The following is a 26,634-nucleotide window of genomic DNA, read 5'->3' as shown; positions in this document are numbered from 1 at the left end:
GCTTGGTTGTTTCTAACTTTCCCCTTGAGGGCTGTACTAAAGTACGCCTTCTGGTATGTGCGAGGGGAAATGGCGAAACCTTCGTGGTGCTTTCTATACAAACATATGCCAAGCTGTTTTCATGTAGAGATAAGGGCGCACATCATTTGCTGACTATTCGAAAAGTATTCGACTCTGCTCGATTACTACTAGGAATGTACTTGTCTCTGTTTCAAAGACAACTGTTCGCCCTCTCGGAATGGTCTTGTATTGCTGACTGATATTGCAAAACAGCGCTAGTTATATCGGTGTGCTGGTTGCGAAGAGGTATTCTTTGTACGCCTTCTTATTTTGTTGTTTTAGTGCATACGCACAGGGTAGCATAACGTTTCAGATCACCAATAACCATCTTGAAAAACGTTCTTATGCATAATATAGCAATTACTGGGAGTTACTTGAACTGATCCTTTGCAATCTTCGTTGCACTGTTGTCGATACGTAATATATAGGTATGAAATAAAAATATTTGCAGTTTTTGCGTTGATGTCTTAACGCACGTTCGTCAGAACATCTCTTTGACACATCGTTTCGTAATTCGTTTTCTTGCAACAACTGCCTTGAAGCCAGGGCGGCCAGGGGGCACGGGTGATTTGGCAGTGAGCGCTATGCCATGTCGAGGGTCACGTGATGTTGAGTGACGCAGGCTATGGGAGAGGTCGCCACAGCATGTTAAGGTCATTAAGGTGCGTGAAATAGAGGCGAATCAAAACATCTCAACCATGACAACGACATGACGGCATTATGACGCACCTGTATTTGAGCTAACAGAGAAAATCCTTAAAAAGCGGTGGCACATTTAGATGACGTGCTCCCGAATGTCATTAGCTGCACTTAGACAGGCACGACGGGGAATAAAGCATAATGGCATTGACATTACACAACGCTAGAGCCTATTCAGTGGCCCAATGGCGTAACTACCACCGATGAGGCCGGTTCCTTAAATTTCCGTTCATTGGTGGGCAATGCAGGAGCAGCAGCAGCAGCCTCGGCATGTTGCCTAAATGCATCTTCTTGTTTGCACAGCTCCTGGATTTCGTCGCCGGCCTCGCCATTCGTGTCCAGTGCCCGGCGTTCTCTAGTTCGGACGCACACGTGGCGATCACCGGTAGTTTGCTGTGGGATAGCCCCGTTAGAGAGGAGCGACATCGGCTTGATTTCTCGGCGCATTTGCTTGACACAGCTGGGATTCTGCGCACACCCGTGGACGCTACAATCATCGCAGCTCCACTAAGCGACGCCACCACACCAGTGATGTCAGGCATCACCAGTATAAAAGCCCGGTCCTTCGCACATCTCGGCAGTGGGCAATGCAGCAGCAGCAGCAGCAGCAGCCTCGGCATGTTGCCTAAATGCATCTTCTTGTTTGCACAGCTCCTGGATTTCGTCGCCGGCCTCGCCGTTCGTGTCCAGTGCCCGGCGTTCTCTAGTTCGGACGCACACGTGGCGATCACCGGTAGTTTGCTGTGGGATAGCCCCGTTAGAGAGGAGCGACATCGGCTTGATTTCTCGGCGCATTTGCTTGACACAGCTGGGATTCTGCGCACACCCGTGGACGCTACAATCATCGCAGCTCCACTAAGCGACGCCACCACACCAGTGATGTCAGGCATCACCAGTATAAAAGCCCGGTCCTTCGCACATCTCGGCAGTGGGCAATGCAGCAGCAGCAGCAGCCTCGGCATGTTGCCTAAATGCATCTTCTTGTTTGCACAGCTCCTGGATTTCGTCGCCGGCCTCGCCATTCGTGTCCAGTGCCCGGCGTTCTCTAGTTCGGACGCACACGTGGCGATCACCGGTAGTTTGCTGTGGGATAGCCCCGTTAGAGAGGAGCGACATCGGCTTGATTTCTCGGCGCATTTGCTTGACACAGCTGGGATTCTGCGCACACCCGTGGACGCTACAATCATCGCAGCTCCACTAAGCGACGCCACCACACCAGTGATGTCAGGCATCACCAGTATAAAAGCCCGGTCCTTCGCACATCTCGGCAGTGGGCAATGCAGCAGCAGCAGCAGCAGCAGCCTCGGCATGTTGCCTAAATGCATCTTCTTGTTTGCACAGCTCCTGGATTTCGTCGCCGGCCTCGCCATTCGTGTCCAGTGCCCGGCGTTCTCTAGTTCGGACGCACACGTGGCGATCACCGGTAGTTTGCTGTGGGATAGCCCTGTTAGAGAGGAGCGACATCGGCTTGATTTCTCGGCGCATTTGCTTGACACAGCTGGGATTCTGCGCACACCCGTGGACGCTACAATCATCGCAGCTCCACTAAGCGACGCCACCACACCAGTGATGTCAGGCATCACCAGTATAAAAGCCCGGTCCTTCGCACATCTCGGCAGTGGGCAATGCAGCAGCAGCAGCAGCAGCCTCGGCATGTTGCCTAAATGCATCTTCTTGTTTGCACAGCTCCTGGATTTCGTCGCCGGCCTCGCCATTCGTGTCCAGTGCCCGGCGTTCTCTAGTTCGGACGCACACGTGGCGATCACCGGTAGTTTGCTGTGGGATAGCCCCGTTAGAGAGGAGCGACATCGGCTTGATTTCTCGGCGCATTTGCTTGACACAGCTGGGATTCTGCGCACACCCGTGGACGCTACAATCATCGCAGCTCCGCTAAGCGACGCCACCACATCGGTGACGTCAGGCATCAGCAGTATAAACGCCCGGTCCTTCGCACATCCCGGCAGTGGGCAATGCAGCAGCAGCAGCAGCAGCAGCAGCCTCGGCATGTTGCCTAAATGCATCTTCTTGTTTGCACAGGTATGTTACCTCGACAACTCGTACTGTATCCTGTCTGATGATCGATTCTTGCTGCTGCTGTGTTGCCCACATGGTTATTCACGTATTGGTATTTTGTGCTTTTATTCTCATGTCGTTAATTGCCTCAGTCGCCTACTCCTGAGCGGGGACGTTGAGCTTAATCCAGGCCCAAAGAAAGTGCCGCCTTCAAAATCGAGTAAACCTGACGAGTCCCATGAACCTTCCCTAAGCGCTTTGAGTCGTCGGCTGAGCTAGCAGTGTCAAATTGCGATAACCCTTCTCTCGTGAAGGTTCTTACCGATTTAGTTGCTTGTCAGCAAAATTTATCGCAAGGCATATCCGAAATAAAAAATACTGTGAAGACACGTTTCGACGCCTTGGAATTGCGTGTGACTGCTCTCGAAAACACATGTTCCAAAGCTCTGACTGAGCAAGATTCCGAGCAGCTTCGTTCCGAACTCGTTTGCTGAAAACGCACAGTGTCTGACGTAACGGCTAAATTTGAAGATCTTGAAAACCGTTCGCGAAGGAACAACATCATTAGTCATGGTATACCAGAAGATAAGGATGAGAATCGTGACACACTGCATTCCAAGGTAGTGAACGTGTTCAACAGACTTGCCGTCGTCGACTGTCCACGTGTTGAACGTTCCCATAGGTTAGGTAGAGCACGTCCTGGACGTTCTCAGCCTGTCATTCTGAAGTTGCTAGATTTCAATGACAAACTATTATTGCTAAAGAATGCTTACAAGTCGAACAATTCCGATATCAAACTGTCCGAAGATTTTTCCTCGAAAGTACGCGCTGTACGTAAACAGCTATGGGACGCTTCAGCTGAGCATCGTAATAACGGATCGGTTGTCAAGATGAGGTTCGATCATTTATTTATCGATAACGTTCGGTATAATTGGGATGGCCCCTCAAACAGAATAATAATAGCTCGTGGTTCTGACAGCAATGCCAGAACGACTAACGCATCTTCATCACTACCTTGACCGTCCTATCAACCCACCTCCGATCTTGCGTTTTTGAACGTTAATGCCAGAAGCATTACTAACAAATTCCCGCAATTTTTTCGCTAATTTCTTCATGTTCTTCTCATGTTATCTGCATCACAGAAACATGGCTTCACGATGAAATTCACGATTCTGAATTCACGCCTCCTGGTTACATTGCTCTGCGTTGTGATCGCCAGGATAGAAAAGGTGGTGGTGTCGCCTTGCTTTTACGCTCAGATTTTAGCTTTAAGGTTCTATCTGGTCCCCCTAACGTTGAATCAGTTTGGTGCAAACTATTAATAAATAAGCAGAATTTAACTATTTGTGGTCTTTATCGCCCTCCTGATGGCCCTAGCGATCTGTTCGATGATATCTCGCATTTCATGCGTGAGCATCACTTGGCTAGTTCAAACGTAATCCTTCTGGGGGACTTCAATGTTACCGGCATTCACTGGCCTTCACTTACGTATTCCGCCTCTAGTACCCCTGCAGGGATCTAGTTACATTTTCCTTGTCACATAACCTAATACAACTAGTTCATAAAAATACTCGGCAGAACTCCATTCTTGATTTAGTGTTTGTTAGTAACAGTCTTGCTCATTTAGGTGCCACATACGAGATCTTAGAAGGTATCTCTGATCATAATGCAGTCCTCGTGCACATTAACTGTCCCATTCCACACAAACGTTTCAGTTATACCACATATTATGATTTTACTGAGGCTGATGATACATCTATTATTGACGCCCTGGCAGATAAATTTCATCATTTTTGTCGCTCAGTACCGAGTGTGATGTTGATGTGCTTGTTGAATACTTTGAGTCGCTAGTGAAGTCATGCATCGATCGCCACGTTCCACTAAAAAAAAAGATAAACAATAAACTTCCTTGGATTAACCGCGATATCTTGCACCTATCACGACTTGTTAGCAGGCTGCGTAAAACTAAAGAATCTAATACTGAGGCTCACGTCTCCTTCGAAAAAGCTAAGGAAGAACTACGCACTATTACTAGAAATGCTAAAGATTTCTATTTTTCAGTGCAACTTTCTCAACTACTAAAATCGAATCCTCGAAAGTTATGGACGTCAGTATCGCCCAGTACGACCGGCAGTACCTGTTTTAAGATTAACGACGCTATAACCAACGACCCTGTTGTCATTTCGAATGCTTTCAACTCATACTTCCAATCTGTTTTCACCCTCGATAACCATGCAATTCCTGAGTTTAGGTATGTTGCTCAGACTGATAAACTAGAAAATATCGCAATAAGTTGTGATGGTGTCTTAAACCTTATCCTGAAACTTGATACTAAAAAATGTACCGGTTCCGATGGCATTCCTAATTCTTTTCTTTCACGATACTCTTTATGGACAGCACAATACCTTACCTTAATTTTTCAGAAATCCTTGGACTCTGGTGTAGTACCACGCTCTTGGAAATCTTCCAAAGTACTTCCCTTGCATAAATCAGGCGATAAACAACTTCTTCCTAATTACAGACCAATATCTCTTACACCTTATTCTTGCAAGATGTCAGAACACATTATTCACAAACATATAATCGAATTCCTTGACTGTAAGAATATCCTATCACCAACTCAACATGGTTTCCGTCGCGGTTATAGTACTGTAACACAATCAGTTAATTTCATGCATGACATTGCATATAACGTAGACCTAGGTAACCAAATAGATTCCATTTTCATTGATTTCTCTAAAGCGTTTGATTCCGTCATTCATTCTAAGCTATTGTTAAAACTAAGCGTCATTCTCGATAACCCTCTTATTGTTTCTGGGATAGCCAGTTTTCTTCATTCGCGCTCACAGTTTGTTTCTTTCAGCTCGACAGATTCATCTCCCATTGACGTCACCTCCGGTGTTCCTCAGGGATCCGTGCTAGGCGCTTTGTTATTTTTGCTTTTCCTTAATGATTTACCTCATAGCATCTCATCTAAAATAAGACTTTACGCAGATGATTGCGTCCTCTATGAAACCATCAATTCCATTGACGATCATTACCATCTCGCGCAATCACTCGCGTCTTTTAGCAACTGGTGTGACACGTGGCAAATGAACGTTAACTGGACTAAAACGGTCGTAATGTCTTTTACCAATCGGCGTAACCCCTTCTCTTCTGACTATTCTCTAGGTGGCACCCAGCTCAATAGAGTTTCACAGTACGAATATTTAGGATTAATTCTAACCGAACACCTTTCATGGACTAGCCACATTGATCATGTATGCCGTAAAGCGCTAAAAAAATTAGGTTATTTGCGCCGCACCTTACCTAACGCCCCTCGAGATACTAAACTGCTTTTATATAAATCACTCATTCGCCCTGTTCTCGAATATGCATCCGTAGTCTGGTTGCCTTACAAACACTGTGAAATAAGCTTGCTAGATAACATACAGCGAAAATCCATCCGTTTCATTTTTCATAACTATAGCCGCAACTTCTCCCCGACAACAGCCCTTCATTCATTAAACGTTCCATCACAACTCGCGATACCAAAACGAAGCTTTAAAATTTTTATGCGGAATTATTAACTCCTCCTCCGGCCTTTGTGACGGTAACATCATCACATTTACTGATGAAAGTTGTACCCGGAGTTCCCACGCTTTGAACGTAACACCTTCCTTCGCTCACACTAATACCTGAAATGCAGTTTTTTTTTCCGCGCGCAATAGAACTATGGAATTCCCTGACGGGTAGCATTCGCTCCTTACTACTAAAAGACTTCATAGTTGCAGTCGATGAACATCTTACTAATGTGTAATCAACTTCATTTTCACTTTTGCTTTGTTACGTGTGTACTTGCTTTACAATTTGTATTATTTGTTTGTATTTTTTCTCTGTTGCCTAGTATTATATAACGTCCCATTCCTGCTATAGCCCTGAATAGGGCTGCAGTATGTATAAATAAAAATAAAAAAATAAAAATTCCAAGGATAAACATTTCTACATATTGCTTTCAATGTCATTTCACAGGTTCAAGGACACGTTTCTGGAGTGCATCACAAGCCCTGTGAATAGTAGCTTTGTAAACCAGAGCTTCCAAGTCAAACTTACCACTGATGACTTCGAAGTGCCTTTCACCCTGGGAAATGGTTCGGGCTTCACATTCACCTACAAGCTGGACCCAGTGATTGAGAGCATTGTGCCTGGGGAAGCATCTGTCAGGTAGGCAGATCATTAGCAGTACCAATCCTCCAATCGTTCAATGAGCGATTTCTAGCTAAAGTGCGTTTACGATGTTTATCAAAGTTCTCAAGTAAATCGCAGAATTTTACCCCACATATGCAACCACCAGATGTGCATTTTATGCGGCAATGTCGCGCTTTAATTGTAATGCAGTCATTGATGTCGCAAAAAATGAATTGTGACAACACCATTCTGAATGTTTACATTGTGATGAAATCTGAAATCCCCCCCAAAAAAGGTGTCCGAATGTTCATGTCAGAAAAGTTGCTTACTCAAAATACCTGCTGACTGCTGAGTGTCCTTGTAGCACTTCTTTAGGTGTAAAAATTTCTTAGCTTTTATGATTGAAATAGTGAGTTAGTTTGGGTAGTACGTGTGAATTACGGCGTACGGAGAAATTATATTACTAATATATGCAGTCCAAATAAGGCAGAGGTTCAGGGGAAAATGGAAACTTGAAGGAATGAAAAATTCTTGGTCGCGGGGTGTCGCTGGAACTAACGGTTCGACAGGCGGTCTTGTCTTCCTCAAGGCCGCAACTAGAATTTGTCATCTAATATGCGCAGTCAAATACTAAAAGATCGAAAGCTAAGTCGAAATCATTTGCGAATCACGCTGTGAATATCAAGCATAAGGTCACAGGTGGTGAAGTCAGCAAATGCATAAAAGTAACTGAATAATTCTGTGCAAAGTAACTGTTAAAGGCAATACAACAAATTTGGTCACGGGCCTTCTGCTGGTTCACGTCATATAAACGCCACCTCATTTCCGGCAAAGCAGAGTAATTTTGTGAATATTAGAGGGAGCCTACAATGACTGAAATGATGTGATGTGTGGTATCCTTTTCAGTTTGTGGAAAAGGAAACAAGCCAATTATTAACTTTGGGGCTAAGCAAAAGCACGATCAAAATGCGAAGTTCAGTACGAATACACGCCTTGCACATGAAAGTTAACGGGAACCATTTCGCAGAAAAAGAGGATAACTGTCGAGTTGATAATCCTGTTGATTTTGAGTATGTCTGTAAGAGAATGTTTTGGAGATATTGGCTAATGCAAGATAGAATGAGAAAAGCATACGGCATGAATTAGTAGACGAGTGTCTAGGGTAAGGCGGGGCAAAACGCGACAAAAATTTGAAACTAGTGAATATCATTTTTTATTTCACTCGTTACCATAAAATGTCAACACAGGAACTTTCGTTTGGGTACGAGGTCTGTGCTACATAAATATGGCCATGCTGTGACGGTTCAAAATATTATTTTAAAAAGAAACAAAAAAATGCACCACATGTCTCATTTTGCCCCAACCTGCGGGGCAAAACGAGACGCTGCGTGAGGCAACACGAGACAGCGTGAAAAAATTATATCCTTTCAGTTCTGGCAATAGAAGCATTTCAAATTCACTCCGTGGGCCGCCACGCAGTCTTCATGTGCGCAGTCTTTGCACTCCACGCATTGAATCCACACAGGACCCGGCGCTGTGCTGCTCCGAAACTTCTGAAAAGCATTCACTGCTTTTTTCACGTCGTTTTGCTCCCAGGAAACTCTAGATGATATTCTCTTGTATGTCCGCACCATCCTTAACAAAACAATATCATATATAGTGAGAGTAAATAAATTGTTCACGTAATAGGACACCCTCTAAGGCAATTCAATGCCTTTTTGTCGCGTTTTGCCCCTCTCAAATGCCCGAATTCAAAAAAATTTCCCCTTTGGCCCACGGCACCAAATGAACTAAACTTTTGGTGGCATCTGGCTAGTAGTATAAAGTAACAACATAAATAATTACATTGTTGTACTGATGCCGGAGTAGCTTCACGCACGGATCCGAAAATTTGGCCGAGCAGAATTTCGCCCCTTTTTGGCGGGTCACGAACACACTGACATCAGCCACGCAATATTTCCCGCGCGAACGCTGTGAGCAATCATCAACGTTTACACAAAATGTCGAAAACTACCCGCACCTATCGCTGAAATAGAGAAACAAAGAAAATGTACTTTTTGTATTAGCTATAGAGGGCGGCAAAGTCAAAATGTCGTGTTTTGCCCCGCGTCTCATTTTGCCCCGCCTTACCCTAAATAGCGCCTTCATACAGAACGAAGGAAGGGCAATTTTAAGGGCTCGTTTTTCTTTGCTAGACACAACAATAATTAGAACTAACAGACAAGAAAGGCTAGCCAAGAAGGCCAAGGCATGAAAGACAATAATGCCTTGGCTTTCTTGTCTGTTAGTTCTACTTAATGCCTTCATACAGAGAGATTTTAATTTTCTGCGCTGCTTACTTCCGAGTGGAGACAACCCCTCAAGAAATACCAGCGCAGAATATTGTGTAATTAGACGTATTCTTTCCTACGGGCCGGCTTCAGACCACTCTTCATGCAGTAAAGCTATCATGCAGATTATATGGCATGTAACGACTAAACCAGCAAGGAGGAGGAGGTAGAAATAGACAGAAAGACAAGATTGGCCAGTTTTCAGCAGCTTTCTGTTCTGGGGAAAGGGTAAAGAGAATAAAAGATAATAGATAATAGGTTCGCCAGATGGCGCTACAAATAAAGAAAAGCAAATGAAGAGTAGTCGTCCTGGAGCAGAATGGTGGGTGGTGGGTCTCTATGTCGTTGCTATGGCAACGGCGTGCAGTCGCGCTTTGGAGCACCGCTTACACTCCTCGGCACCGCACACACTGCTCCCCGCCGCCAGCCTCCACCAGTCAACGCATGCGCTCATGAGATGAGATTGTTGAATGATTTCCACACGCCTCGACAGAGGGCGCTACACGTTGTGAGATCCAGTTGCCTTATAACGCGTAGCCAGATCAAGTTGCCTTATAGCGCGTAGTTATAAAGCGAGATTCAGTAAAGAAGAAGAACAATGCACATGCTACGGGGAAGATAAGGAAACGGCGGAGCATGTTCTGATTGAATGTGGAGATATCCACCCAGGTGTACGCTTGGGCACGAGCCTACATGAAGCCTTGGGTTTTAAGGACAACAATGAAAAGCTGAACGCACCAGCGATTGAAATAAGTAAGAGACGGTTAGATAATAATAGTAATATCTGGGGTTTACCGTCCCAAAATACCATGGTATGATTATGAGAGACGAAGTAGAGGAGGGCTCCGGAAATTTCGACCACCTGGGGTTCTTTAGCGTGCACCTAAATCTAAGTATACGGGCCCCAAACATTTTCGCCTCCATCGAAAATGCAGACGCCGCGGTCGGGATTCGATCCCGCGACCTTCGGCTCAGCAATCGAGCGCCATAACCACTAGACTACCGTGGCGGGTAAAGAGACGGTTAGAGTACTGGTGGCAGAAAATTAGGGAGAACGGACAAAATAAATACTTGAAAAAAGTAAGGACATTCTGCTGTAAAGGGCAGAGAACTGTGCTGAGAAATTACGTTTTTTTTTCTAGTAAGATAGATTTAATTGAAGTAGAGACATTAGGCCAACATTAGGAAAAAGATGAGAAAAGGGAAAAATATTTTTTTATCAAGCCTGGTGGCACACTTGTCACCTCCCCGTTATAAAGGGGATGCTCATAGCATCCATCCATCCATCCAGTCGGCTGGGAGCGCAAGGAGAGGAGAAAGAACTAGAACGCCCGCGTCCGCATTGCATGGTCTGTGCCGAGCGAACGGATTTAGCCTCAGTGGAGTCGGCGCTCCTCTCTTACCTTCCTCCGTAGTTCGGAGCTTCTTTCACGTCGAAGAGCACATAGCATGCTTTTGGCCAATACCCGACAAAAATCGAGTGCTGCGTCTGGATCAGACGCGCTTTTTACCTCGGGGTGCCGCCGTGTCCCGGCGCCCTGCTCCGTAGTCTGCTAACGTTACACAGTGAGCTACACTTGAGCACAGAAAGCACAAAGGGTGAGAACGATCGCGTTTTATCACACGCGCTCAAGGTCATGAGCCGCGCTGACGTAACTTCTTTCCCCCGTGCCACTCTTCCCTGCTTAGCTTCCAGCGCGCTTGTCGGGACGAGAGAAGAAAGCGCTTAAAGCGCGTAACAAAACCCCTGTAACTTCACTCGTTCTGGGCGGATTCAAGAAACTTTTGCGGCAATCGATTCGTGAGGCAATGAACTCCGATACTGAGATCATTCGATCATTGCTTGAAAAAGTGGTTCACGATCTCTTTAAAACTGGCTGTCCGAAAGAAACGCAACAAAGCTTTTAGTGCCTTCTGTGCTGAGGACGGTCTCGGCCAGTGTACCATGACCCTTTCCTCCGACAAAGGGCGATCGTGAGGTATATCTAACTCTCTTGAATGTTTTTTTTTTTGTGAGAGCACTTAAGCTGGGACAACCACAGTGAATACGGGCAATTGTTTCCTCGCGGCTGCAGTTATAGCGTGCAGGGCTGCTATCAAGTGACATTCGAAATGGGTAGGCATATGTGAAGGCCACGCCAAGCCACGAGCGGCACGAAAGCGTCTCCTCAGCTGTAGATATTTCCGAAGATGGTAACACGCTTAGAAGAATTAGAAAGAGTTACATTATGCTACTTGTATTGCTATGCGTAAGCGTGTTGGAAATACTGATGTTACGTATAGAAGTTCAGGCTTCTGTACGTGACTGATATTAATATCATAATGTGCAATTACGTGAAGTAAATACTGCGCGATAGAGAATTTTCAGTGACAAAGCGTTAACACGGTATGTTTTGTTCGGGAACTGAAGATCATCTTTTCGGTAAACCAGTACTACGGAAGCCCACAACGGGGTTGAAATTTTATCACCACTAAAGAATTATAATTCGCATCCACTGGGTCGCAGTAAGAATCTGAGCCGATAAAGATAGATTCGTGTTGGTTGGGGATTCGATCCCGGTGCCAACGCCTTTGCAAAGTAGCTGCTCTGTCATCAGACTTTGCTGAATGCAAATATGCTCTGAATATGACAAATCAGCTCTGCGAAAGTCGTCCACCTGTCTATCTTCATAAGAATATTTCTTAGAAACCATACATATTATAGCTTCCCTTGCTATCACTTCAATGATGCAGACAGAAAGGAAATTTCCGGGTGGTACTTATATATATATATATATATATATATATATATATATATATATATATATATATATATATATATATAAAGTACCACCCAGAAAGCGGAGCTCATCCGCAGTCGAAGCGGCACTCATGTAATGTGAGCGCCCGCAGCATCGAGCGGCCACTACTGCGGTTTTCTCAAGCGGTTGATCGCAAGACAAAGCTTGCTGGACCATAAAACCTGGCTGCGATTTGTTGGTGTAGAGCTGCTGATTTGTGATTATGTCACGTACAAGTATTTTGAACAACTTATATCCGAGTTTCAGCACATAAGGAACGACGCGGCCGCTAGGCTGACTTGGTCACATTTGACGCATTATAAATTGTTAGCAACCAAAATAATGCAACATTTTTTATGCAGAATGATAGATGACGTCCTTGACTTCGATCAGAGGGGTTTTAAAAAAATTAAAATTGGTCTTTTTGAGAAAACTGTTTTCAAAGTTCGGCGTTTTTGGTAAATCACTTACGTTTCAGCCCAATTATCGAGTAAAATGGAGCGTGATAAAACAACGAAAATTATTTTAAAAGAGAGCGAAAGTATCAAAGTTAATATGCACTGATTTTTATTATCCTCACTTTAACTTGTTTGCAGCAATAAATTCCTCAAATACAGGTATTTCGTGCGATTTGCCAAATTCGTGATTTTTTTTCTTCTAAAGTGCTTCGACAAGCAAAGAAAATAATAAACTCATAACATTGTATTGAACTTGTTCGTTGAGGGGAATAAATATTGTGACCGAGAAATGCACCGTTTTTTCCCTAGGAGCGCTCAAAAGTCAGAAATCGCGAAATTAGCGGAAAAGTGTTTTTTGCGGCCAAAATTTGTAATTTTTTTTTTCAGGCGAAGAAAATTTTTCTTTCGCAAAACTAACTTCGACACCATTGTTCTGGGTGTATTGCCTAGACCTACAACAAATTTCATTGAAATCGGGAATGGTGACCGGGACCTCGTGTTCGATCTTATCTGGACACACCCAGTTAGAACACGAATTCACTATATAAACGTCGATCTAGTTTTGTAGAAATCATGTTATAGTAACAAAGGAAAGAAAGTATTTCGTTAACCTCAGAAAGCGGACGGTATTCTGCCTGCTCTGTGAAAACAACGAGAGGCTTTCATGTTGACTTCACTGTGGTAAAGTCATCAGCTTGCTTATGTAATGTTATGGCTTTACTGTAGTAAAATCATAAGCTTAGAAGCTGGAAGTTTACTGTGAATATTTTGTGTATTGTCTTCTATACTATTTGAAGTATACTTTCAGCGAAGAGCCAATCATTAATGTGACGGGCACCAACTTGGACAGTGTAGCTACGCCCATGATGGTGACTCAAGTGTCGTCTGTGAGACAATCTGACAAGCCAGAGGAGATTAAAAAGGTAAGAAATAACTGTGGACGGAATTTAGTTGATAGTAGCCGCAGCTACTGCCGCTCTGTGATCTAGCTGCCCATTCCTGAAAGGCGCATTTTCTTCGTAAGAGGCAGTTGAAAATAGCTACGCCTACTTAAAAGCAAGCCTTATGTCTGCTTAGAACCCCATTAAGAATTTGTCCTTCATACACTTGTACGTTGGCGAAAACGCAGGAAAATTACACAACAGAATTAACCGTCATGATGACCCTCGGATGCTACAGAGGTTACCTGTACATAAACATTTCGACCTGTTCAGTCATGACGAGGCGTTGAAATATTTATTGAAACTGCCACAGCCAAAGGCAGAATAGCTCGATCGGTGGGCGAGATTCAGCAATTCATTCTCAACGTAATGCATAGACTAGGCCAGAAGTATCACGACGCTGTCGCACTATGACGTGTTCCCGTGCCGCAAGAAATTCCTGAATGAAGCATTAACTTGATAACGCTTTCTAAGTGTATGCAAGACATGGAGCTGCGCAACAGGAAATGCATGTCCCCGAAACAGAAGTGCCTCAACTCCTCAAAGTATATTACAGCAGACTGCATTCAGGAGGACAAGATGGATTCTGTAAAACATACCACAAAGTCACCGAAAAATTTGCGTGAAAAATGTGAAAGCAGATATTGCCAGTTACGTCAAAACGCGTGATGAGTGTCAAATAGTCAAGTTAAAATACAAACCTAATGCAAAAAGAATGGTCAAACAGAATGGTCATGCCGAACAAAATACAAATAGAATGGTCATGCCAGATTGCACGTGAGTGCACGCGCTTCGCGGCCTCCAAAGATAGAAGAAAAGACGCGGACTCCGTCATGTAACTATTAGAGAGGGAACTCTTCAATATCGCCAAGCTCATTGTTGCGGGCAGTGGACCAGCGTTTATAAGTGAGAAACTACGTGATTGGGCCAATGAAAGAAATAGTGTGCTTCGATACCCAGCGCTTTACCAGCCTGAAGCTAACTGTCTCTCCGAACGCATGAATAGATACCTGAAAATATACTCTAACTTATACCCGGAATTCGACGGAGGCTGGAAGAGCGCTTTGGAGGGGGCAGTATATCATCATAACTAGACCTACACCGCTGACATTGGGTGCAGCCCGCATTTTGGTGCATTCGGTACTGCTCCTATGTTACCAGCTGACGAAGACCTGGGCTTAGTTGTGAGGATTACTTCAGGGACCTCAAGATCCAACTCCAACAACAGAAATACAGCAGTACAATGAAGAAGAATCTTTGTCGTCGCCAAAGTACAAAGATTCCAAATATCGACCTTGCGTCTATGATATTGGTTAGAAAAGGATTGAACTCGAAAACTCCATTCGCTGGTCTCTTTGTTGTTAAGACAACTCAGCAGCAAGGACTTAATTCTGGAGACTTTGTAATATGCTGGACCAAGTGGAAGAACAGAAGAGGTATGTATAGGCATGTGCTACCAATCTATGTGCTACCAGCGTAAAGGAAGTGACAGCTGGCCGGGAAAGTGTGGCGATCCACATCACTAGCGCCAGGGAGAGGAGCCAAGAGGAAGAAGAAGAGAATGTAACAACAAACGGATGCAGTCTCAATGTCTGCCCAAAAACTTTGCAGTCTTAACAAAGTCCGCGGAAAAGGAACAATGGTGCTACTCAAGCGCTTGTTTCGTGCACTGCGCTGGCTATGCAGCTTTCAACTGTGAACCTCCTCTGCATGATCTTCATCCTACTAAGAAATGCTCATTTATTATTTGCCTACATTTCGCCCGAGTGCTATAAAGGCGGACGGGGATCACAGTAGTAATACCCGCGGTAGGCACAATGTCAGAGAGTCATTTGCGTCGAAGTGGCGCAAGTCTAAACACATCGTTCGTACTGAACAGTAGACAGCAGAGGCACAGGTTTCTCCTTTGCACAGCGAAAGGGGTTGAGTGATGTGAACCCAGTCGGACTTACTTTGCAACATGAGTGAGATACAGAGAAAAAATTGGCCGCGTATCTGCGTGCTTTGCTGCAAATGTCGTCTAAAGACGATAGAAGAGGCGCTGCGTGAGATATGAACGCCATCTGGCAATACGTCGGGAAACGTGAATGCTGTGTTGCGGGCTGGTAGTCCCGGCGCAGCAGCAGGCGAAGACCGGCGGTGACCAACGCGACCGGCGGGGACGCCAGCCAGTCCGAACACGCGGTTTGGCGCGAAGCGCCGAAGCAGAAGAAACGCCCGCACTCAACGAGTACTCTCCACACACTCTTTTATATTCACGTCGCCTGGGTAAAGCAGGAATGCCAGAGCGGCGCCCCATGACACTCGTACAGTGCAATACTGAACCGAAACCGAAACACAACAATGAGCTCGTGCAGAGGGCACGGAGGAAGCCAAGTTTCGGCGCAGTCGCATTTGCAGTGCAGCTTAAGCAACTAGGGTCTCTAGAATTACGCATCCATGTATTTTCTATTAAAGGAACACACCACCTAATACTTACCTAGCGATGTCGCCCCTCAGATATGCGTAATGTTTGCTTTTTGATCAACAATGTACACAAGTATGAACCTAGTCAGCCGTTCACAATGGCTGGGCCTTGGGCAAGTGGTTCAACTTTGGCCGAGTGGCTGAATCGAGGGACGTGCCGGCAAACAGAAAGACAGACAGAGAGACAGAAAGACAGACCAAAATTTCTGCGTTTAAGTTCCCCAAGAAAGACTATCGTCTTTAAAAAATTACACCATCTCCCGCTAAAGGGGACCATGAGGCGATGCGAAGCCGGAGCACTTGCACGATCGCGTTCCGTTGGCGTTCGTTGGGCATGCTAGTGACCTCGGGCATGCTACCGACCTCGCGCCATGGAATGCGAAGAGGAACACTACGCGCGTCGTGCCTTCCCTCTAGCCTGGCCATTAATTCTCACAGGGCGAACGGGGAACGCCGTCGACAGGCGCGCGAGAGGGGGCAGCGTAGGAGAGGAGAGAAAGGGGGAGGGGACGCGCACGCGTTGGCGCTCATCGCGGCGTTGCGCAGGAGAGAATTTCGGCATGTCGAGCCCGCATTTCAGAGGAGTCAACCGAAGCAAGCGCTGGACAACGCGCGCAGCGCTCTATCCGCTTTATATTCACACTTGAAGGAGAGGAGACTAGAGGAGAGTAGCGCATGCGCCGCGAGAGCAGAAGCGAGAACGCAGGAGAAGCGCAAGCAGCTGCTGGGAGAGAAGTGGAGAGAGTAACGCGCAGCTGTTGGAGAGAGGGAACGAGGAGAGTTGCGCATGCGTAGTGTGAGTGCGGACGCCCAGGCCGACGCCTCGAGACATACCACAGAGCAAGAGATGCTTCGCATCTAAAACATGGTTGATCCCTCCACCATAGAAATCGGCATAGCGCGAGAGTGAGACATGTCGCCACAGAAGTAGTTGATTGTTTATTGTACATTGACATATGAGAGCTTGCGCAGTGCCTATTGGTGTTTGGCACCTGCAGTACAGTCGATGCACCGACGTTGACGCCTAGTGGTCCATCTCCATCCTGACGACTAACGTCCATGATCATGACTAAACCTCTGTGGTAGCTTAAGTAGTTAACATACACCTGAACACAGCATATGATGAATCCCGCGCAAGGATGGCATCAAAAAGGACGTAATAAACACTGGTACTTGATATGCACTCATTCAAGACGTCGTTATTTGAGGAAAGAAACACGAAAGGGGAGTGCGCGCTTCGAACAGCTGTGAAAAAAAAAAATGGAACATGCGAGTGATAGTAAAAAACAACTAAATTCAGATAACCTGTTAAATATGGCAATGTATTCGCGTAAAAATACTAGAAATAAAATTAAGAAATATTCTGCTATCACCCAAACTGCAGGTGAATACAGAATATCTTTTTTTAAATATTCGTTGTGTCTATAACGTTTTCAGAGTAAGCAAGCTATGGGGTGCCAACACAGGGCATCCTCTCAGCCTTTCTGCCAGTATTCATTTTCTGCAGAAAAACAGCCCAGAAAAAAAAGACGCACAGCACTGCACTCACAGCTTCAGTCCTGAGTGCGGCGCTGTATGTCTTCCCTCCCTTTCTTGTCTATGTTTTTTTTTTGTACCATTTTGTTCTTCGGAAAATGACTACGCACCAACTAGCCCAACTTGCCATTTTGTTTCTGCAATTTTTCCCTCTCTGTTACTGCTTTTTAGTAGGCTTCCTGGAAGCACATAATGTATATACATTTCATGGTGCCATGCTTCATGTCCTAACAAGTGTGCCTATCCTTGCCCACAGGCTTGTGTGGTTGCCAGCGGTGGTCAGCAGATGACCTGCAGTGGTCCGTTGTTGACGGAGTTCTCAGGGCTGAACGCAACAGAATTGCAGGCGCACGACAAACCGATAACGGCGCACATCAGTTTTAAGATGGACGGCCTACTTTTGCCACGACCAATGAATGGCTCGCCTGGCTATTTCCCGTTCAACTATCGCCTCGAACTCTGGGTCGATCGCTTCCCCGATGAAGGAATCGGAGTTGATTTCTGGCATCCAGTGGTGAAAATAGGGGTTAGTGAACTTTAGGCGGTTTATACGGCTTAGATCTTTCTCTGTGAAATTGTCAATTTTTACGTTATTGCATCCGACAAGAGAGGTACCAAACGCGTCATTCTCACACTTTTATCTTCTACATGAATGCGGTCAAAACAGATTATTTTTACGGAAAATCTACAGTGTGCTTTCGCGGTTGGAGGAATCGGTAATAACGCAGAAAGGTTTCTTTAATTTTTCATAAAGTTATTTGCGGTAATATCAAGTGCACAGCAAAAGTAAATAAAACAAATTTATTGTGTTACATGCCAAAGCCACGCTGTTGTGGGAGGCTCCGGCTTCATTTTGACCACGTGGTATTCTTTAAAGTGTGCTTAAATTGAAGTGCAGAGATATTCTTGCATTTCACTTTATGCGAGTGGAACTGCAGGCACCGTGACCTGTAACCGAACCCGCGCCGTCTAGTTTAGCAGCGCAACAGCTTACCTGCGAATCTACCACGGCGGGTAATTTCTACAACTCATGCTAGGTGTCACTGAACTTACCGAATATCCTGCTATGAAGATGCCAACAGAATAGGACAGATGTGCCAGAGCGTGCTTATTGCAAATCACGAGTGCAGACATCAATACTTGCCTGTGACACACCGAAACATCTTAACGTTGATAAATATCATATTCCTTTTGCACAGACGCTCGAATTTTTCCGAGATGACAGTAATACCTTTTTCATGACATGAAGATATTTCAATGTTTGATGCACTTGAAGGTGTATAAAAAACGTACCGCTTAAACATTGAAATATCGAAGGGAATTTAAATCACTTTACGCATGTAATAAAATCTGCTAGGCCTTAACTTTATTGCAGACGCCAGAGTTGAATCGAAATAAGAATAATATTTCAAGATTCATAAGAGGCAACATGAAAATAACTACACAAATTGAAGAACGAGAGCACTTGGATATAGAGACAACTTCTGCAAAATATTATAGTATGAGCTAGAGCAGTACCAAAATGATCGTAAACTTAAAAGAGCTCGGAACTACACACAAAACTGACACGACATAGCTCTAAAAGTAAGTAACGTTCTGCAGAAATGAATGGGAAATACAGTGTTTCATCATACAAAGCACTGAATTTGAAAATGGGAAATGAGAAAAGTTGTTTGCAGCAAGGTTAAGGTGCTTCATGGCTGAATGGTAGCTCACCCGCACACAGAAAAAAAAAAACAGTACTAGAATACACAGCGATTTGCATTTGTGGTCCTCCTCTTTGCCTTTGCCTGTGCCCCAGCAAGGACAAAATAAAGTTATGTCTCTCTCTCTTCAATCATGAAATACAACCAACCAGCCCAAGTGTCAGTCTTGTTAGAAGGTTAAGGTAACCAGATGTTCCCATTTATTCGGGGCACCTTCAGCTTTTACCGTCCCACGGCTGAAGTGGTGTTATTTGTAAATGGCATCACTAGCTGCTCTCTTTCATTTATGACTAGGACATATTGATACCCGAATCTTTGAAAACGATTAGCCCATTCATTGGAATTGAAATTGGCTTCATCAAGCGGAGAACTTTCGGTCAGTCGTGATAACTATGGGGTCGCGCTCTAACGATAAATGCCTCTGAAGTGTATAAACTTGTACAGCACTTGGAAATCACAAGGAATGATGACAGTAGACGTGAATGATGATATGTTTTACTGCACTGGTGGGTAATGAAAGTTCGCCTAGTTCTGTCCAAACAAATCCGCAGTCATCAACAACAACATTTGAAATTGCTGTTGAAGTTATTTCTGGCAATCAACAACAAAGTGCTGGTGTATCAGAAAAATATGCTTAGAGCAGCGATAGACAAACAAGGATAGTATTCCTGCGCTTAGAAATTCTTTAGGACAACTTAAGGGCGTCTGGCTAGGACAGTTCAGAGCGCACACGAGAGACACAAGACATTCCCGTCAACACTTTTTTATTGTGCAACTACAGGGATTCAAGTACTTGACATTAGAGGTGTGCACGGGCTCCGGGTAGCCCGAAAGCCCGAGCCCGACCCGGCCCGCGGGCCGGGCTCGGGCGGGCCGACGTGTTTTCACCTCGGGCTCGGGCCGGGCTCGGGCTACTTGGAGTTTCATCGGGCCGGGCTCGGGCCCGGCGCAAAGCCCGACTCAAGCCCGAAATATAGAGAATGAGCGGGAATTGTTTTCCAGCACGCATACAGCGCCTTTTCCGAGACCGCCCTTTACCGTTGTCGCGTAAACCTTGATGTAGCTATTTTCTTTCAACTTTTGGCTCGTTCCAATGTCGCGGGTCAGCCCAAGAGCCGGGTTTGCGGTGGTGTCCTTGAGTGGCTCACCGGCTTTGTTGTACGAGCGCATTATCTTCCTTCCTACGAGGGTCCGGTTCCCATCTAGGAGACCGCAGACGGCTTTGCATCCGCGGCGCCGGAAGGTATGCGGGGTGAGTTGTACGGTGGAAGCCTAACGGATGTCGCGGTAGTTTCCTGTGTGTTTTTACTTTACTTTAGATCATTATCCTTTAGGATGACGGTGGTCATCGAGTTCAAACTCGGTGGAGACCGCCAGCTATTGGGTGTACCTATTTGAATTCGTGACACCCGATTGGGTGTCGTCAACGGAGACTTCTGAGTGGCCCTTTTTTGTTTGGTCTCTGCGGTGGCCTCGGGAAGCTTCCAGGGGAGCCGAGGGGAGTCGCACCGGAGACGCCACGAGAGCAGGTTGCAGCGAGCGCTGCTCAGAGTTGTCAAGAGTTATGTAGCGTACAAGTGTGTGCAACCTCTAATTAGGAAACTTAAGCCAAATAAATCAGTTTAGGTGAAAGTATATGGATATGCTGTTTGTACGTGTCATCTCTCCGGCGGCGACCAAGTAGCGACCAGAACACGACGCTACAAAGTGGTGGAGGCTGCGCGGTAGCGAAAACCCCCCGTACGGTGATGCCCACTCTGAGGAGCCAGAACGGCGTGGACGACGTTGCGAGAATGGCCCACCTTCCAACTGCTGCAACCTCGAGACCCTTCATCGGGCCCCCGATCTTCAAAGGTACACCTGAGGAATCCGTATCGGAGTGGGTGACCTGCTACGAACATGTATCTTCACTCAACTCATGGGACGACGATACAAAGGTGAAATTTCTTTATTTGGCTTTGGAGGGCGACGCGAAAAAATGGTACACTACGAAAGTTATGACCGGCGCTCCTAATACGTGGGAAGAGTGGGCCACGTTGCTTAAGTCTAGCTTCACTGGCCGCCACGCAGCAGAGATAACCCGCCTGAGACTAGAGAATCGAGTGCAACTGCCGTCTGAGAGCCCGGAGCAGTATTATTACGACGTACTGCAGCTCTGCGCCCGCGTAGACCCAGCTATGAAAGAGGAAGACCGCGTACGTCATCTCTTGCGCGGACTCCGTGCCGATTCTCTAGAGAAAATGGTCCTCGCCAACCCGACAAGTTCTGGAGAATTTTTACAAATTCTGCAGCGGATAAACCATGCCGCGTTGATGGCCCGTGCCCATTTGCTACCTCCCAACAGCTACCTCCCAGCCAACGTTACGCAGCCGTGGTCAGCGGCCATTCCTGGGGAATCAATCGCGAGACAGCCCTCTCTGGTGAGCGCCCCCGTTCGCGAGCACCAGGACGCCGTGCCGACATGCATTTCGGACGCCCAACATTACCGACGCGACGCTGCGAGCAATCTGGAATTGAAGGCCCTCGCAGAGTCGATTAACTCACTTGCCGACAGGTTGAAAGCTGTAGAGGACGAGGTTTGCCGGCCGCCTGCCCAGTGGCCTCCTAGAACATCCCGCGGCGGCGATGGGCGCCCCCGGTGCTACTACTGCCATCGCTTCGGCCACATCGCGCGACAGTGTCACAGGCAGTACGAGGACCAGCAGCGACAGAGAAGGGACGAACAAAGCGGCAACAGTGAGCGGCATCTTCACTCGGGAAACGGGAACGGCCAGGCATAGGGGGCCAGCCTGGCCGTTCACTCTGCACATTGGCGGTAAACCAATTGATCTATCTGCCGGTCAAGGCAAACGGAAGAAGTGACAGACTAATCGTCGACACCGGCTCTTCTGTAAATGTTGTCTCCCTTGATTTCGCGCAGAAGATCACTTCAATCCGAGAACTGAGAGAGAATGGAATTTTGATTAGAGGAATTGGAGGAAATATCCTATCGCCCATGGGGGAAGCGGAAATACTTCTTGAATTTGGCACCGTTCAAATAAGACAGAAATTTCTAATTGTCAAGGAATGCCCTTACGAGCTGCTGGGTGGGCTCCCATTTTGCCGAGCAGCTCGGTTAGTTATCGATTTTTCTGCGGAGAAATTGCAGATTGGGGGACAGGCGTTTGATCTTCAAGTAGGGCCGAAGAATGTCACTCATGGCGATGTCCCAGTGAGGTGCCAGGAGCAGATCCGCATAGAGCCACGCACCGAGGCGATTGTGCCTGTACAGGTTCCCAGAGACGGCGTCCACATTATCGAGCCAAATGTTAATTTGAGAAACGGGTTGCGTGTGGCACGAACCGTGACGAATGTGTTGAGTGGTGTCGGCGTTGTCCGTGTGGCTAACCCTACTATGTCACCAGTAACTTTGAACTGCGGAACGAAGCTTGGCTGGGCTGCGTCTATTTATGATGCGCAGCTCGGCATCGCCGCGCCGCACTGCACAGCGGGTAGCGGCGACTTCGAAGTGGACACTGGGGACCATTTGGAACCTACCGAAAAAGCTGAGCTGCTCTCACTTTTGAATAAGTTCCGCCATTTGTTTACGGGAGAACATAACCCAATTCAGAGAACTGACGTCGCGGAGCATGTCATAGACACAGGTGATTCGGCTCCCATTCATCAACATCCCTACCGACATTCCACCTTCGAAAGGGAGGTTATTGGCCAGCAGATTGATGAGATGCTTCATGACGGAGTGATCAGAGAGTCCAACAGCCCATGGTCGTCCCCTGTGGTTCTGGTAAAGAAGCCGAACGGCGGCTGGCGCTTCTGCGTAGATTTCAGAAGAGTCAATGCTGTCACAAAGAGAGACGTGCACCCTTTGCCGAGAATCGACGACATTCTTGATGTGCTGCAGGGATCCCGTTACTTCACCACATTGGATTTGACATCAGGCTACTGGCAAATTGGAATTCGAGAGGAGGATAAGCCTAAGACAGCATTTACATGTGGGCGGGGACTCTACGAATTCAACGTTGTCCCATTCGGTCTGTGTAACGCACCCGCCACATTTCAGAGAATGATCAACAAAGTTCTCAGCGGCCTGCTCTGGAGGGTGTGCTTGGCCTACTTGGACGACATTGTGATTTTCTCTAAGACCATGGCAGCCCATTTGAAAGACTTGGAAAGCGTACTAACGGCTTTGGACGCGGCGAACTTACGACTAAAGCCCGAGAAGTGCAGTTTCGCGCGAAGGGAGATCAAGTATCTCGGACACATTCTTACGGGCGAAAACATCCGGCCGGATCCCGACAAAGTGGCAGCGATCGAAAAATTCCCCCAGCCACGAAACAAGAAAGGTGTGCAGAGCTTTCTGGGAATCTGCAACTACTATCGGCGATTCATTAAGGATTTTTCTAGTATTTCTCGACCCCTGACCAACCTGACCAAAAAAGATGCCCCTTTCGTCTGGGATGCGGCCTGCGAAGTAGCAATGCAATCCCTCAAGGACAAGCTTATCACAGCCCCCGTTCTGCGTCAGTTTGAGCCGGGACGGCCAATAGAGGTGCACACGGATGCTTGCGATTACGGCATTGGAGCCGTGCTCGTTCAGAAAATCGCATCTCAGGAAAGAGTCATCGCATATGCTAGCCGGCACCTTAATAAAGCTGAGATTAATTACAGCACCACTGAGAAGGAATGTCTCCCCGTCGTGTACGCCTGTGCACAGTTTCGGCCGTACGTTTTCGGGGCTAAATTCACAGTCGTGACCGACCAAGCTAGCCTTGCTTGGCTTATGAAAGTCCGGAATCCGAATGGTCGTCTCATGCGGTGGTCTTTGTTGCTGCAGGAATTCGACATAACGCTGAGACACCGCCCAGGCCGGAAGAATGGAAATGTCGATACGCTTTCTCGCCTTCCTCATGATCCTGCGCCGGCAAGCGAAGAAAATCAATTACCGTTGCTGGCTCTGGATCGAGTGGATGTTGGGGAACGGCAGAGGGCAGATCCATGGATGAGAGAAATTATCCAGCACCTCGAGCGGCCGAATGCGCCCGTTGTCAGGAAAACTAAAAGGACGGCACGGAGCTTTCGGTTGATCGATGGTGTTCTGTATCGGAGGGCAAAAGGGTTTCAGGAAGACCGCGCGGCACTTGTTGTCCCCAGGTGTCTGAGACCGGACATCCTAAAGCACTGCCATGACGACACCACTGCAGGCCACCTTGGTGTCAAGCGCACATGGGAAAAAGTACGCTGCGGGTATTTCTGGCCAAAGATGTTTGCATACGTGAGCAAGTATGTCCTCACATGCCCAGACTGCCAGACGAGAAAGCCACCACCCGGCAAACCTGTCGGTTTCCTTCAACCTATACCCCCCGTGGGGCGGCCATTCGAGCAAATCGGGATGGATTTTCTCGGACCCTTCGTGAAAAGTAAACGCGGCCATCGCTACGTGCTTGTGATGACTGACTATCACACAAAGTGGGTAGAAGCGGTCGCCTGCCCCGCTGCAACAGCCGCTGAGGCAGCCCAAGCTTTTGTGGAGCAAGTGGTTCTACGACATGGAGCCCCGGCGAAGATAATCACTGACCGAGGAAAGCATTTTGTCAGTAACTTCATTGAAGAGGTATTCCGAGCAATGGGGAGCAACCACGTCACAACCACAGCCTACCACCCGCAGACGAATGGCCTGTGCGAGAGGTTCAACCGTACGCTTGCAGACATGCTCAGTATGTATGTTTCGACAAACCACCGGGATTGGGACGAATTCCTCCCTTATGTCGTCTTCGGTTACAACTCTTCGCAGCAAGAGACAACCGGCTTCACGCCATTTTTCTTGTTGCATGGCCGCGAGCCGACCTTGCCCATTGATGCGAGCCTCAACCTGCAACGTGACAATGAGGGTGCTTTCAATGCATATGCAGTGGCGCGCAGGCTTCGCCAAGCTCGGGAGCTCGTGGCTCAGCGCGAGAGGGACCAGCAAACAAAAACAAGAGAGCGTACGATGCCCGACGACAGGGTGCTGTGTTTCGACCGGGGCAATTCGTCTACGTGTGGACGCCCTCACGAGCGAGGGGCAAAACAACGAAGCTCCTCCACCGCTACCATGGACCATTTCGCCTCCTTCGACAAGTAGCAGAGAACAACTGGGAGGTCGTGGACCGCAGCGGAAGGAAGAGGGACATTGTGAATGTAGCGCGTTTGAAACTGTGTCGCCCCCGTTCATGTCTCGACGACGACGCGGATGACGAGAGTGAGAGTGAACGCGAGTGTTCGGTCCGTGTTGACACCACAGTGCCGCAGGGTGGTGCCGCAGTTCCGCCCGCGAGTGATCACGGTCAAAGTGAACATTCGACTAGTGACACCGAGGTCTACTTTGATCCGCGGACACAATATAGGGACCAGTCATCCGACACCGAACCGAAAAGACTATGGGCTTATGACAGTGACACCGAGATTTACTACACAGCCAGTGATGTTGAGTGAGTGAATTGAAGGACTCCTTTTGTAACTCTGTGTGTCTCCGCGTGTGCTTTCGTACTGAGATGTGTGCGTCAGAACTGTAGTTAGCAATTTATCTTTTCCTTGTTTCACTGTTTTAAACCAAGTTTATTTTTGAGCATGTGTACTTCGTCATCATGTATTAGTGTTTTAGTGTCTTGCAGATGTAAAATGTTTTGTGCATTTATTTGGTCGCGGGTCACCTTTTTCGCATGTTATAGTTATGTGTCGTTTTCTTTTAAATGTACATGAAATGTTTTTTTCTTTTGGGAGGGCGCGAAGCACATTATGTCCTTGTTTGTGGTTTTTTGTTTACTTGCAGCTCATCCAGAGTGGGGACACTCTTAGTTCGTATAGGGGAGGTGTCGCGTAAACCTTGATGTAGCTATTTTCTTTCAACTTTTGGCTCGTTCCAATGTCGCGGGTCAGCCCAAGAGCCGGGTTTGCGGTGGTGTCCTTGAGTGGCTCACCGGCTTTGTTGTACGAGCGCATTATCTTCCTTCCTACGAGGGTCCGGTTCCCATCTAGGAGACCGCAGACGGCTTTGCAGCCGCGGCGCCGGAAGGTATGCGGGGTGAGTTGTACGGTGGAAGCCTAACGAATGTCGCGGTAGTTTCCTGTGTGTTTTTACTTTACTTTAGATCATTATCCTTTAGGATGACGGTGGTCATCGAGTTCAAACTCGGTGGAGACCGCCAGCTATTGGGTGTACCTATTTGAATTCGTGACACCCGATTGGGTGTCGTCAACGGAGACTTCTGAGTGGCCCTTTTTTGTTTGGTCTCTGCGGTGGCCTCGGGACGCTTCCAGGGGAGCCGAGGGGAGTCGCACCGGAGACGCCACGAGAGCAGGTTGCAGCGAGCGCTGCTCAGAGTTGTCAAGAGTTATGTAGCGTACAAGTGTGTGCAACCTCTAATTAGGAAACTTAAGCCAAATAAATCAGTTTAGGTGAAAGTATATGGATATGCTGTTTGTACGTGTCATCTCTCCGG

At 47.0% G+C, this 26,634-nt stretch overlaps 1 protein-coding gene across 1 annotated transcript in view; it reads left to right on the top strand.

Moving 5' to 3' along the window:
* The window catches only part of LOC119397247 (hepatocyte growth factor receptor-like), a 101,114-nt gene that overhangs the window by 51,880 nt on the left and 22,600 nt on the right, over positions 1 to 26,634 (top strand). The window contains exons 8-10 of the mRNA XM_049416503.1: positions 6,784 to 6,975; positions 13,316 to 13,430; positions 17,707 to 17,976. Of these exons, the coding sequence (XP_049272460.1) occupies positions 6,784 to 6,975; positions 13,316 to 13,430; positions 17,707 to 17,976 (577 nt within the window). The remainder of the gene's footprint in view (positions 1 to 6,783; positions 6,976 to 13,315; positions 13,431 to 17,706; positions 17,977 to 26,634) is intronic.

Source organism: Rhipicephalus sanguineus, chromosome 6, assembly GCF_013339695.2.
Source record: "Rhipicephalus sanguineus isolate Rsan-2018 chromosome 6, BIME_Rsan_1.4, whole genome shotgun sequence".
NCBI lineage: Eukaryota > Metazoa > Arthropoda > Arachnida > Ixodida > Ixodidae > Rhipicephalus > Rhipicephalus sanguineus.
This window is presented reverse-complemented; position numbering and strand designations above follow the sequence as displayed.